This window comes from Podarcis cretensis (genome assembly GCF_951804945.1).
Source record: "Podarcis cretensis genome assembly, chromosome: 9".
NCBI classification, from domain to species: domain Eukaryota; kingdom Metazoa; phylum Chordata; class Lepidosauria; order Squamata; family Lacertidae; genus Podarcis; species Podarcis cretensis.
In genome coordinates this window covers 43,607,466-43,623,024 of record NC_137178.1, presented here as the reverse complement: position 1 = coordinate 43,623,024, position 15,559 = coordinate 43,607,466, and the positions used below count along the sequence as shown (strand labels likewise).

Here is a 15,559-nt window from a genome sequence, read left to right as displayed (position 1 = left end):
CACCTATGCTCAGCGAATGCGTGAAAAACAAACTCAAATATTATAAAATGCCACAAACTTCCTTCCACAAGCTTCCTTTCACATGCTAATGTCTCATAGCTCAAAAGAAGTGGGGTGGGTCCATTCAAAGCAGTTAGCTTTCAGCTTGTATGTTTTCCAATAAAGGCATCTGAAGGAACTGTCTGACCCTCAGCTGCAACAAAACACACTAATGAACAAGTGCCGGCCTTTCTATCGAACAGGGCAAAGCAGTCTGCCTCAGGCAACAGATTTTGCCTCAGGTGTCAAAATACTTTGGGCTCCCTGCAGCAAACAACCCATTAGTGGTTCACTGGACCTGCTGTGAACACTGCAGTGGAGTCAATTCACTGGTCAAACAGGAGTCATTCGTCGCTTCCTCGCAATAAATAACTCTGCTGCAAAGCCATTTACATGAAGCAGAGATCAGTCAGTAGCGATTTAGCTGTGTGTGACATTAAGCAAGGCATTATCCAGCCTGTAAGCATGAGCCCTCAACCATAAAAGGAAAGGACAATAAAGACAATTTCCAGGTTCACTTCCAAAAGCAACAGGTATGACATCCTATTCACCCAGGGATGACAGAAGATGACTTGGCTGCAGCTGTGGCAGGCAGCAAAGATTCCAGCTGGGGATTAAATATGAAAATATGTATTCTTAAAAAATGGGTTGAAATTGTCACCTTATTTATTTTCCATGCTGCCCCAGATAATAGCAAGTCTTTTTAATTTAAAAGTGGCATGTTCACTGGGTAGGTGAAGTTACAGGCTTGCATTCAACATTAGTCATACTAAGAACAGACCCATGTAAATTAATGCCCATGAATATCTCAGGTCAATTCATTACAGCAGGTCTACTCTGAGGAGAACTTGGTTGGGTACAATCAACAGTTTACATATCTCTGGCCCCTACTTACTTGTTCCATTTCAATTAGTGTCATAATCTCCTGTGATTACAGGTTAAAGAAGATTGCTTTTCACTGCAGTCGTGTCCTCCCAACACTGATTTTGCAGTATTGCTAATCTTCTAAGTTAATAAAGCAATGTACTCAGAGGAAATGAATGTATATTTCCCCCCTTACCTAAAAAGGAAAGTGATATTTAATCATCTCATATATTCTGTCCAAAACCTTCTGAGATAAGTCACTAAGGCTACATACACGCCATACATTTATAGCTCATCTAAAAGCATGTGACTTCCCCCAAGAATCCTGGGAACTGAGATTTGTTCAGGGTTCCGGAAGCTGTAGCACTGTGAGGGGTAAACTTGAGTTTTTGAGAATCTTTGGGGAAGCAATGTGCTTTAAAAGTGCTTTAAATGTATGGTGTATACACAGCTCTTCATTCCCATTTTCTAAGGAAGTAATGCAAACAGGATTGAAGATCAGGAAAACAGTTCGTGTGGGTAACCCTGGGAGAGCAATTAATAATCCTGGCTCTGGGACAAAAGGACATTTATTAAACATTTCAATGCAGCCCTTGACACTTGTTAGTGAGGGGAATGGCGCATGGAACAGTGGAATACAGTAACTTTTATACAGTTTGCATGTGTATTTGAATTGGTTTTCAATGTTTTGTTTTGTCACTTGTGTGTTTGCCACCTTGGGCTCCTCTGGGAGAAAGAGCAGGATATACATTTTAAAACTCTTACTACTACTACTTCTACTACTGAATACGCCACATACACAGAAAAGAGATGTAAGACATCATGTCCTCTAGCTCTACCCCCCACTAGCCCCACCTCCTGAAATTTATATATTCAGTGCAAAGTTTGAAATTGAGGAGGTAGGCTCCTCTTTCACATGCTGTGATGAATACATGCATGTCAGAAGATAGTACAGCATATGACCATAGCTGTCAACATTTCCCTTTTTTAAAGGGAAATTCCCTTATTCCAAATAGGATTCCTCGCAAGAAAAGGAGAAAGTTGACAGCTATGCATATGACAGTGGGGGCAGGGCCAACAGGCAAAGTCTCTCCCCCTGCCTCCATGAATTGAATGTATATGTAAAGGCAGCCATTTCAACTCTCCTAGTATCTCTCCGAAACATCAACAAAGATGTTTGTCTTGCTAATTTCTTCTTTATCAATATGTGGCCTGATTCACACATGTGCACTTCCACATACACACACGTGCCTCTAGGCACCCAAATTGCTTCTGATTTCCAGGGCTAAAAGGCAGTTGCAGGTGCACCCTTGCATAGAAGCCTCATTGCATAGGAAACCATCTTTACAAGGTCATGCCTAACATTGCTTTCTCTGACTGGCAGTGGTGTTTCAGGGAACAAAGTCATCCAGATGTTTTTTTAACTAGATATGCCAGGGATTGAACCTGGGACTTTCAGCATACAAAGCATGCATGTCTATCGCTGAGCAATAGCTCTTCAAAATGATGCCTTTGGCTAGAGGGATAAGGAGGGGGGGAAACCCAACATCTAGAAGTATATTGGATGCTTGCACCAATATTTGTTTCCATTTATTGTGTGGCTGCTTCCTAATATTTATGCACTCTCCCATTCTGTGTGCTGATAGAGGTTCTGAAATAACTCCTGTGGTAATATTGGCATAGGTGAAAGGTCTAAGAAAAAAAATATCCACGGCAAACCAAAACCCAAACAAATCCCAGGCACACTAGACCATGGAAACAGAGTGACAGCTTGTGCTTTGCATCCTTCAGTCACTGAGCAGTGTAATTTTTGAAGTGTCATGCATTTCCATGGCAGACTGAACATTTTACTTCACAAGCTGGCAAAGATCTGCTCAAGAAGGCAGAATGTGACCTAGATATTTTCAAACTGACCCTGAACTGACGAGGCCTTGAATGAAGGAGATGTTTTTTCAGCAGCTGAATATGGAATGACTGATTGCAAGTGTGTGGAGTATTTATGATTAATCCTATTAAATGCTGGGCCACTGATGGCAGTAGATTGCAAACATCTCCACTTTCCCAGGAATGAGCGTATGACAGCCTTTATATGCTTGTCATACTGGTAGATTGACTAACGGTTTCTGCAGTCCAACATACAGTGATATTGCCATTCATACTGACATTAAAAGATTCTGTAGCATTTTTCTTGACGGAAAAATTGACCACATGTCATTGGGTTGTATCAGGGCCGGCCCAACACACACAAAATGGTGCCTCTCCACCAGCCAGGGAAGAAGAGGTGAGTGAAGATCTACATCAGGAACAAAGAGGGGGGTAGATTTAGCCTCCAAGGAGCACGCCACAGCTGTTGCTGCCACGACAGCAGCAGCAGTGGGTAATACATTCCTTGAAGGCCAGATCTGCTGCCCCTGTGGATCCTGCCACCAAAGGCAGTCCCCTCACCTTGCCTCATGGGTGGTCTGGCTCTGGGTTGTGTCCAACATTACTCCTACTCCTACTCATGGTAGATCCACTGAAATTAATGAACATGACTAACTTAGGTTTATTCATTTCATGGATATACTCTGAGTAGAACTTCTGGCGCCATCCACAACTGGTGTGTGAGCTACCCATCCCACTATAGTGTTTCCTTTTCCTCTCCTGTCTTTGGGGCAACCTTTATTGAAAACCATTAAACTGCCATTTTGTTTACATTCTCAATAAAACTGTTTCTGATAAAAGCCCTGCTCTTGTGCCTGTTGCTCTCCCAAGTACAGAGCCCTGGTTATGGAGATCAATAACTTTTATGAAAGTTGATTTCTTTTTCAAATCTGCTGTTGCCAGAATTCATTTTGCTGGCTGCTTATTAGATTTCTTGAGGAAAGAAAGTTAATTCTGTCATTGTGAATTACTTATAATGCACATGAGAGATGCTTTAAATTTTATCTGCAGTTTTAACAGAAAATGTTATTTAACAGAATTCTTTAAAATCTCCTTGAATGTATATTGAGGACCTAAAACTTTTAAAGATCAATAATACTGAGCAGTTTGAAAATAATCTTATATGTCACTCTACTACTACCTAGTTGAGAGGCTTAACATGCATGAGGAGATCTTTGAATGGATGATACAAAAGTTGGGGGGGGGGGTCAATTTCTTGCTCGGTAATATTTTTTATGATCATAATCTGAACTACCTTCAGAAAGTATTGCAATATCCACCAGATTTATACACCAACACACTACTATGACATTTTATTGAGATTCAAGAGATAACAATGGAATCATATTCATGACATTTGAAATATATAAAACTCACAGAAATGCATGCTAAGAGGGGGCACTTGCTATGTTACATATCCTAAAACCACCCAAATCTAGAGCAATGGAACCATGATGGAGGGAGAAGAAACATTAGTTTCATTAAGTCCATAAAGTGGTATGATACCACTTAAACAGTCGTGGCTTCCCCCAAAGAATTATGGGAGCTGTAGGTTGTTAAAGGTGCTGAGAGGCCCCTATCACAGAGTTACATTTCTGAGAGTTCTCTGTGAAGAGAGATTGATGGTTAAACTACTCTGTAAATTGTAACTCTGGGAGGGGAATAGAGGTCTCCTAACAGCTCTCAGCGACCTTTAATAAACTACAGCTCCCAGAGGTATGTGGGTGAACCCTTGACTGCTTATAGAGGTTATTATAGTATTTTATATAGTGTGAATGTGGTCACTATATATCTTGTGTTGGGTTTAGGGAGAAAACAATACATGCCCAGGACTTCAAACACAACCTTACATTATTGCAATGTAACTAGACTGAGACAAAAGTTACGCCCAGTAATCAGGAACTGGAAAGAACCAAATCAGGCCTGAAAGTGCTAGTGCAGGTATAGACAAACTTGGCCCTCCAGATGTTTTGGGACTACAACGCCCATCATCCCTAGCTAACAGGACCAGTGGTCAGGGATGATGAGAGTTGTAGTCCCAAAACATATGGAGAGCTGAGTTTGCCTATGCCTGTGCTAGTGTGACTCACTAGCATACACAACATTATCACTGTATGTGTATGTTTAGGAAGGGGAAAATAACTTTGATCAAGAATATGCTGGTTTTAATATTAAATTACTTATTAAGTAACTTTTAACTGTCTTTCAAAAAGCACCCAAAGGCAGCTAAAAGCAATAACTGAAACATTGTAAAATATTTTTTTCTCATTACAATTCGTATTTTATCATCGCCATCATTGTGCAGTCATGAACACAGTGCTTACTATAAATTGGGAGCATAGGGTCCTGCCACAAAGCACTTACAATCATGAAATATATAAGTATCATTCATCCATTAGGGAGAGAAAAATCAAAAGGCCCTAATTAGAATCTTGATTAGGAACAACTAAAACGTCACAAAGCAATGAGCAAGATCTGGAGCACTCTGGAAGCTGTGACTTGCTCAGCACATCTTACTGCCTGAGGTTAAGTACAAATTGAGCCCCATTTTAGCCATAGAAGCTGAATAGACTGGTAGTTGATACTGATAGCATCTTCCAGTGCAACTGAGGGCAACACGGTAGATAAGGGAAAACACAGTCCTGTCTTCAAACCACATGCCACCACTCCTAGGTATCTGTCATGACCTGGGAGTCCAACTCCCCTTCTTCAGGGATTTAGAGTAGGAGAGGGAATTGCCCCAGGGCCAGCAATTCCCCCTCCTGCTCTAAATAGAGATGGAAATGGAGATACATACTGAACCATAGGTAAAAGTAAAGGTAAAGGTACCCCTGACCATTAGGTCCAGTAGCGGACGACTCTGGGGTTGCGGTGTTTATCTTGCTCTATAGGCCGAGGGAGCCGGCGTACAGCTTCTGGGTCATGTGGCCAGCATGACTAAGCTGCTTCTGGCGAACCAGAGCAGCGCATGGAAACGCTGTTTACCTTCCCGCCGGAATGGTACCTATTTATCTACTTGCACTTTTATGTGCTTTCAAACTGAACCATAAGAGTGGCATAAAAGGAGCACATTGCACCACTTCTTTTCCACCCTGAGGAGGTTTTGTTGTCCTTTTCTGAAGCCCTAGTGGTATCATAGACTATGTATACACTATACATTTAAAACACATATTTGAAACGCATTATTTCACTCAAAGAATTCTGGGCACTGTAACATACCCCTCACAGTTATAATTTCCAGCAACCCTGAATAAACCGCAGTGCTGAGAATTCTGAGAGGAAGAAAGTGCTTTGATTGTGCTTTAAAGGTATAGTACTTATGCAGTCACAGTCTCCCTTGTTCTGTCAAAGTCAACAGCTGCTAAAGCTGGCTGGGCCCCTTTGCATGAAGAGGTTCCTGTCACCCAAGGCAGAGCTACCTACAAAGATTGAACTGTAATTCCTATTCAAAGAGCAACAATTGAGCTCTCCTCCTGTGCTGTTTCTAGCCTAAAGTCCTCCAGGATACAATTAAAAACCAGCAATAAAATCATAACCATCAGTATAAAAGCCAGCAAGACGAGACCAAAGGCTGAAAAAAAAGTATGGTTAATCTAAGAATTGGGCTCTGAAAATTTGGAAGAGCAAATACATCTTAACGGTGTGGCAGAAACAAAATAAAAAAAATCCTTCCAGTAGTAGAATTTTTTTATTTTGTTTCGACTACGGCAGTCCAACACGGCTACCTACCTGTGTGGCAGAAGTCCATCAGTGTCATGGCAAGCTTGGGAACAAATATTTCAATTTTTGCAGACACATTGAACAAGTTTTTTTTTGGGGGGGGGGGTCCTCATTTTGGTTCAGGGTGCTTTGGAGAGTTCCTGTTTTGGGTTGGACAAGCCCCAAATCTGTCTGAAGCAGCCTGCTTCAGTTCAGGATTTGGACAAATCCACTGCATACCTTTAAAATATTGTTTTGGATTTGGGGGGGGGGGGTTGCTTTGCATGATATATTTGGGTCCCAACCAAACCTGAGATTTTGTAACTGTAAGATGGGAATTTGAGGTAAAAATGACTGCTGAACTGGTCAAACCAATCTCCCTATTAAGGTAATGGGCCTGGCCAAGTCTGTTTGGCATCAATTTACATGTCTAAAGAGTTGGTCAAGTGCAGATACATTGAGACAAAGATACCTGGCTGGTGATGCTCTTTCATGAGAGGGATAAGAAGTCTCCCTCTCCCATCAACTAGCTGGAGACCACATCTTCTTGTAGGTAAGCGAACAGGCCAGGAGCTATCCTTTTTCTAAACTGAAGTTGTGAGCTAAAAAGACCCAATACTCTGTGCTAAAACCAAAGCTATGACCTTGCAGAGGGGCTTGAGGAAGCAAGATCTGTTGCAGCGTTAGTGCTATGAACCTTCCACCTTATGATCAGGGTATAAATAAAATCATATATCCTAAGGATACTACAGTCTTCAGTCTTCCTTATTCAAAGAAACTGAACTCTGTGTATGTTCTGGAGCCCTTGTAGTCTCTTGTAGCTCAGAGATGGGGGTGGTGGTGTTGAACTACCATGTAGAATATGTTAGAGACAGGCAGTATTCCAAATGCCTTCTCCACGTTAGCTTAGGCCAGATGGCTGGTTAGCATTTTCATGATAAAAGTTATGTTGCTCATGAATGTTCTAGGAAGAGGAGATATTATCCTCACTTTTTCAACCTGCATCTAAGTCATTATGGCACTCAATAAAACACCATCACCCTGGTTCTCTTTACTAACAAGAGATGTGATCATGATTAATCTGGAATGAATAGATTTCATCAGACTTCTAAGAATCTGTTTACAAAGGCATGAGTGTGCTTAAATGCTGATGGTAACTATCAGTTGAAATCTATATAGCAAACATGTAAATAATTTGATATTCTCTTTTCCATGCACAGCAGAAGCTGCATTAAGGCTGCAAGGCTATGCACACTGACTAGACTGTAAACTCCTTGAAACACAGTGGGACTTACTTCTGAGTAAGAATGCATATGATTGCATTGTAAGAGGCTGTTGTGGTATTAATGAATCCAGAAGACAAAACAATCTCAGATTACACACATTTAAAAAGTGCTCTCAAGGGAGCAGGAAGGGGAGGGGATTATTCTGCTAATGTGGCCATTCATTGCACACTAATGATTTACCACATTGATGCAACTACCGTGCATTAATCTAAAACAACCCATGGAGGCTTCAATTGTGTAAGGGAACTAGGTACGTGAAGCAACTGCTAAGCACATTCAGCTATATGCACTTAGAATCGTCACTGCAACTGGGGACCTTGCTTCATAAGGGTTCCCAATCATGAGGTTTCTAAGCATGCTCAGACCTCTTTAGACCTTTTCACATTCAGGAGTGGAAGAGGAAAACCTGGCTTGGAGGCAGGATTGTTGAATGAGCACCTGCATCCACCCCACATTCTGCCTCCGCTGCCCCTTTCTTTTGAGTGCATGAAGAGGCCTTTAGTGGCTACTTTGCGATGCAGTGGAAACTCAACAATCCCTATTTATAACAAATGTTGCTTTTTTAAACAGACTTTAAAATCTCATCTAGAGGTAAATCAGCAACCAGTAAGAAATATCTTAAAAACACTGCTTACCAATTATGCATCTCTAACAACAATGCATCACATCTAGCAGAAGAAGCCTATGGATGTTAGCTGTAAGAAGAATAGACTTCAAATCCATACACCTACATTTGTATCTCTCTTCAAAGGTCATGGAAATAATAGATGTGTAGCCAAACACTTGCAAAACGTTCTACTTAAAATTCAGCTGTTCTCCCATGTCTGTTGGTACACATTACATCTAACTGATGTACTTTACAACCATCACAGGAACAGAATTCATAAAACATTTACTAATCAGCCATGCATTAGTTATATAGCAAAGGATTTTCTTCCCCCCCCCAAAAAAAAAAAAAATATGGAAATTACATGAATTGGGACTAGATTCCTCTTATTTAAATATATTTTGATGTGAATGCACAAAGCATCAGCAGATAAAATACCTGTTAACACCCAGGGATACACATTGAAGTTTGACAGAACATTACCATATGAATGAACTGCAAAAAAGGTGTATATAAAAGAAATCCTTTGTATTTCTCTTTAGTAATATCTGACACTACATGAGTTTGGGATAATGCATTTACTGCTTTGGGATTGACTGGAGAAGAATCAAATAGATTTTTAATTTTTTTGTGTAAGTTACCATACAGCTGCTTGCAGAAGTCCACTGACAACGTTCATCAACGTTCACCCAAGCTTACTGCACAGGAGCCAACAATTAATGTGTAATGACCTCGGCCATAATCCAGCTTGTTAATAAGACAAATTAGACTTGTCAGTGAATCGGGCCGCAGCTGAAACCACACTCTGAATACAATCTAAATATTCTGGCAGTGGAAAATGACTGGGGGGAAATATTTTGTTCCGACTGCATGATGACTGCCTTAATGCAAGCCCCACAACAAAATTCTGAGCCTGATATTAACCAGGCATGAATTGGGGTGTTACTTGACCTTTCTCCTGAAATGTTGAGAAGAGCAGAGTTCAGAAAATTTGTAAATATTGCTCTGCAAGTACGATAAAATTAATTACAGCTGGGGATTCCCAATTAAGCTAATTGTTTTCATCCTGGGCAAACTGTCTATATTGGTGTACCTGCAGAGAATAAATTATTGCAGGATGAGTTGTAGAACATCTGCTTTCCTTGTAGAAGTTTGTAGGCTCAATTCCTGGCAGCTCTAGCCAGGGCTTGAAATGTGCCCTTGTCTGAAACACTGTGGAGTCACTGCCCATAGGTGCAAACAGTTCAGAACTGCCTCCTGATGTGGAGGCAGAACATAGTCACCAGGGTTAGTAGCCATGGATAGTTTTATCCACCATGAATCTGTTTAATTCTTTTTTAAAGTCATCCAAGTTGGTGTCTATCATTACATCTTGTTGGAGAAAATTCCATAGTTTAACTATGCACCGGGTGAAGAAGTACTTTCTTTTGCCTGTCCTGCGTCTTCCAACATTCAGCTTCATTGTGTGGCTCTAGTATTTTGTGTGTGTGTGTGTGTGTGTGTGTGTGTGTGAGAGAGAGAGAGAGAGAGAGAGAGAGAGAGAGAGAGAGAGAGCTCTAATCACTTTCTCCACACCATGAATATCTTTATACAACTCTCTCATGTCCTTTCTTATTCACATTTTCAGAAAACTGATCGGGTATGGATCATGTCCTTGCCAGCAACACAGCAGCCAATGCCAAAAACTGTTGGGCAGGGAGAGGGTGTATTGGTTATTTATGAATTGCCCATTCCTCAAACAGAGCTTAGGGCAACATACAACACGCAATAAAGGATAAACAGCATAACTTAGCAGCTACAATCTATAAGAGTCAAGCTGCTTGAATCCTGTCTTACTGCTTTGATTTCCACAACTACTCTTTGAGGTAAATCATATAATAATACTTGAGCTGAGAGATGGCGACTGGCCCAAAGACAGCCAGTAAGTTCTGTAGTTTGGACTACAATTCTTCCCATTTCAAGTCTAGCACTCATAGAATCATAGAACTGCAGAGTTCAAAGGGATCATGAGGGTCATGTAGTCTAACCCCCTGCAATGCAGGAAACTTAACTAAAGCATCCATAACAGATGGCCATCCAATCTCTGCTTAAAAACTTCCAATGAAGGAGAATCCTCTCAAGGGAGTCTGTCCAACAGTCAAACAGCTCTTACTGGCAGAAAATTCTTCCTAATGTTTAGTAGGAGTCTCCTTTCTTGTAACTTTAAGACATTGGTTTGGATCATAGCCTCTGGAGCAGGAGAAAGCAAACTTGCTCCATCCTCTATGTGACAGCCCTTTAGATATTTGAGGATAGCTCTCATATCTTCTCATAATAGTCTCATAATCTGGTGAACCGGGTTCGCATCCCCGCTCCTCCACATGCAGCTGCTGGGTGACCTTGGGTCAGTCACACTTCTTTGAAGTCTCTCAGCCCCACTCACCTCACAGAGTGTTTGTTGTGGGGAAGTAAGGGAAAGGAGAATGTTAGCCGCTTTGAGACTCCTTCGGGTAGTGATAAAGCGGGATATCAAATCCAAACTCTTCTCTTCTTCTCTTCTCAGGTTCCTCTTTACCAGGATAAAGATAACCAATTCTCTCAACTGTTCCCCATAAGGCTTGTTTTCCAGACCCTTTATCAGCTTAGTCACCCTCCTCTGCGCACATTCAAGCTTGCAAATTTCCTTCTTAAATTGTGGTGCCCAGAACTGGACACAGTACTCCAAAGCAGAATAGAGTGGTATTATGACTTCCCTTGGTTAGGACACTAGACTTCTGTTGATGCAGCCTATAATAGCATTAGGCTGCTGCATCACACTGTTGACCCATGATAAGCTTGTGATTTACAAAGACCCCCTAGATCCTTTTCAAATATACTACTGGCAATCCAGATGTCCCTCATCTTATATTTGTGCAGCTGACTCTTCCTGCCTATGTGTAGAACCTTATGTTTGTTTCTATTAACATTCATTTTGTTAGTTTTGACCCAGCTCCTCAACCTGTTAAGGTCATCTTGAATCCTGATTATGTCTTCATTGGCACTGGCTACTCCTCCCAGTTTGGTGTTATATGCAAATATGCTCATCATCCCCTCAGTACCTTCATCTAAATTGTTTATAAATACCGTATGTTGATCAACAACGGTCCCAGGACAGAATCCTGAGGTACCTCACTTGTCACTTTTTTCCAGAATGATGAGGAACCATTAGTGAGCACCCTTTGGATTCAGTCAGTCAACCAGCTACAAATCCACCTAACAGTTACCTTGTCTAGTCCACATTTTGCAAACCTCTCTGCAAGAATACCATGGGAGAGTTTGTCAATAGCCTTACTGAAATCAAGATACCCTATGTCCACAGCATTCCTCTGATCCACCAAGCTTGTAACTCCATCATAAAAAGATATAAGATTTGTCTAGCACGACTTGTTTTTGAGAAACCCATGGGATTCTGCCAGCCAAAGTCACTGCTTCAGTCCACCTCATGTGCAGGCTGGTCATGTAAAGGGACTGCCATTTTGAACTTTCTTATCACTTGTTGGAAGCAAGACTTTTCTTGCTGCCAAAAACTAGTTGTTTCTGATTAACAGCTGCAATTGAGGCAAGAGTACCTTAAGAACTGCCTTAGCCCTTGAGAAATAGTTATACAAACTATATTCATATATCACCAAAATCACCAGTCTGGAGTACAAAACACTCAGCCCACGTCCTAATGTGGTATTCCCAAGGGCCACCCATTTTCAGCTCTCATCAGCCTGCTTACTAGAAAAGTCTGAACAAAGTTTCTTCTTAAAAGTGTAGTGCCATCTTATTAAATAAATTGATTTTTATCTGCTATGGGACAATTCCTTCTAGGTGTCTCAACTAATTGCCAGAAATAATGAGAAAGTGTTGAAGAAAAGTAAATTATAGAAATATAACTCCAATTATCTCATAAAGAAGACTGAGGACTTGATAAAAAGAGGGAATTAGTTACAGAAAACTTCTGGGAAGTTTTTATTTCAATTACTGTGCATGTCTCCTCCCATTCAAAGTCACCATATTACAGCAACAGCAATACATTCATTACATCCAATGAAGTACACCTTCATTAACTTGAACCATATTTGCTTATTCCAATGAATTGTGCCCTCTAAATGAAGCTGACTCTATGGAATCTTGGGCCAGCTAATGAGTCTCCTTGTGCAAGAGCAATTAGCAGACAGCCTGTTAAGATGGCTGTCTTCTTTGCACTATTGGAACAATACAAAGCAGCCAATGCCAAAAGAAAGACAAATAGGCTCTGGATGGGTGGTTTATTCATGCATGCTATGCTATATTATGATAAATAATTTTGCATCCTGTGTTTATGAGCAGAATCTCATGCACTCCTGAATGTCATATAATCAGGACTGTACTCAATGGACTGAATTATATTGCAATGTTGCACATTGATGAGACTCAAATGTTTAAATGACATTTGCAAAATCAAATGCTTTCAGCAAAATTGTTCCCCCACTATTTTGCCAATCGTTGCTGCTTAAGGAACTTTTGTACACGTTAAAATATATTTATCACCCTTTCATTTCTAGAAAGCTCATGATAACTTTGCTGTTGAGATTTTTAAAGCCATGATAGTAGATTTAAATGTGAAATGAAAACAAACTTCATCCAACAGAGCAAGTAGTCTGGATTTTCTCAAACAACTGAAAATGACAGATAGTTTTTTTTTTAATCTTAACAGTGGACAGTATTTTCAGAGAATGCAGTCTTCACATTCAATAAATATATTTGACCCTAAATGTAGTAAAAACTAGTTGAAAAAAGGGCCAGACTAGATGTGAGGTGTCTTTGCTTAGAAACCATCACTGGAGGAAGGAGTATGATTCAGATCAGGTCTGTAGATTTGGGGCAGCATTTGTCTACCCAATTTAATTCTTCCCAGTCCCTGAAGTCCATATTGTATCTGTCTTTCCCCAGCTCCTGCCTCCATGGCTAACAACTGCCTTGGCAGGAAATTAGCTGAATTACAGAAATGGAGGGTTAACTTCCCCACCCAGCAATGCAGCACCAACTGAAACGGAGAGGATGCTTGATTGGTTTTAAACAAAGAAAAATGTGTTGGGAGGTCCAGTCAGGGATATTTAATTTCTCTGTGTGTCCCACTAACATTGTGCAAAAGTTATGGAAGTGGTCACAAAACTGCAGAAAAGCAGCAACCACACCTTACTTTTAGATTAGGATTTTTCTGTAAGAACTTACCTTAAGCGACTGGCGTTTGCTTTAGGTTTCCAAACTTTTCTGTTCCAGGTGCACAGTTGTTCTTCCTCTTCAATGAGGCTCTGCTAGCATATTTTGCCCAGCTGTAGATCAACAAAGTTGCTGCAAAGTATTAAAACACAAGCCCATTGATTTAGCATTACAGTAAAATCTATTGTAAAGCACAGGCCATCAGAATATCACATAATTCTATTGAACACCTTGCTTTCTTCAGCAAGTAGCATATTTTGAGTCCTGTCACTTGGCATTTAACTTCCATTATTGATTTTAATCATGATCAGCATCTATAATTCCTTTCCTCCACCCAGTAACATAGGCAGGCTCCAAAAGGTTCTTCCTATAAATGTCACAATGAAATACTATGAATGGGGCATCAAAGGTGAAGATGAGTCATGAGGTGGAACAGCAATAAAAAACATTTTGAAGTAAGTACATGATGTGCAAGTATAGATAAAGAGCTTCAGCTTATACAATCAAAATAGCAGGAAATGCTTCCAGAAAATGTATTATCTTACTGGATTTCTTTCTGCAAGGACTATCTGAGGAAACAGTAACCTAAATCCTGTCCCAGTTGAAATCCATTTATGTTTCTTTATTGTTTCCCCAGGATGGGTTTGGGGGCAGTGTCACATTTTCAGTCTAAAGGTAATCTCTAAATCTAAAAACCCAAGTGTTTCATCAAATTTTAGCCTATCCTTAGCTTCATTTCTGAGATTATAGCTACAAAAGACTGAGTTCAGCTATTGTGGATTTTTAATTTGGCTTTAAATAATGTAATTGTCATATTCAGCCTAAAAAATTTTATTGGAGCTCTGTGAAATATTTCTAGTTTTCAGTGATGGGCTTTGAATGTATGCAGTCAGCATTAGAATTAATGAGTGCAAATCCAGCCCAAATTATTCATGATAACTAAAATACCCACTTTTAACCTTGACCTGTACTTCCACTTATACCTATGTACTTAGTAAAGACTAATTTTTTATTATTCTCACCCACAGAACATATACTTTCACTCTTTCCCTTAGTCAATGCTATTATGTTGAATGGAAGTCCTCTAACCTTGGGACTCTGAAATTTGCTGGCTTCATAAAGTGTATCTACACAATGCCTTTGTAATTGAATAGCTTGGTCATATAGCACCTTCATTCTGAGGACTTAACATGAGTCAAAGAAATCAAGACCAATGAGCTGTCTTAAAGGACAAATATTTTATTAAAGGAAAGGACAAATTTAATTGACTAGAACATGTTAAGGTTGTGTTGGCAGATGCAAAATGTATATGCAGCAGAATCAAGGAGATTAGCACATATGGATGAATAAATAATCTGCAGAGTCAGTTGGATGCCCCTTCCCACCACCTCCAATTATGAAATGCAAATACACTATGAAGAAAATGTTTGAAGTCAAATAGAACACCCTCATCTCCCCAGAGATTTTACCTGGTCAATATCATACACAGAAGTGAGCAACCTACACGAATTGTCTGTAAACAGAAATAAATAAGCCTATATAAATCTATAAATAAGTATAGTAGTATATGATGATGTGGCATCATCATATAGACATATAGCTGCTTTCTATGGTTCAGTTTCAGAAGATTCAGAATCTCGCAGGACTTTGAATGACATTTGCTAAAATCATTGCTACCATTAGTTATGGGCATTTGTGGAAGACAAAAAGCAATCATACATATTTTTGTTCCGAAGTAAGTCCCACTACGTTCAATAGAGCTTATTCACTGGTTTAAGTGTGCACAGGGCTGCAGCCTTCTTTGGCAGCAACACACTTCACTCGAATCCCATATTAGAAATATGTCACTGCAGGTTAAGATATTTTTGGGGCCATAATTTATTTTCCTTTTGTTTATCAAGCTTATTGCTTTTCTGAAAGTCACTGAAGCAATGTA

General features: G+C 40.1%; 1 protein-coding gene across 1 annotated transcript in view; it reads right to left on the bottom strand.

Moving 5' to 3' along the window:
* Window positions 1-934: 934 nt before the first annotated feature.
* Window positions 935-15,559, bottom strand: part of LOC307224541 (uncharacterized protein) — a gene marked incomplete at its 5' end in the record, with an annotated part of 127,428 nt that continues 112,803 nt past the window's right edge. Inside the window, 2 exons of the mRNA XM_079991466.1 lie at window positions 935-1,099; window positions 13,636-13,755. Of these exons, the coding sequence (XP_079847592.1) occupies window positions 13,637-13,755 (119 nt within the window). The 3' untranslated portion in view covers window positions 935-1,099; window position 13,636. The remainder of the gene's footprint in view (window positions 1,100-13,635; window positions 13,756-15,559) is intronic.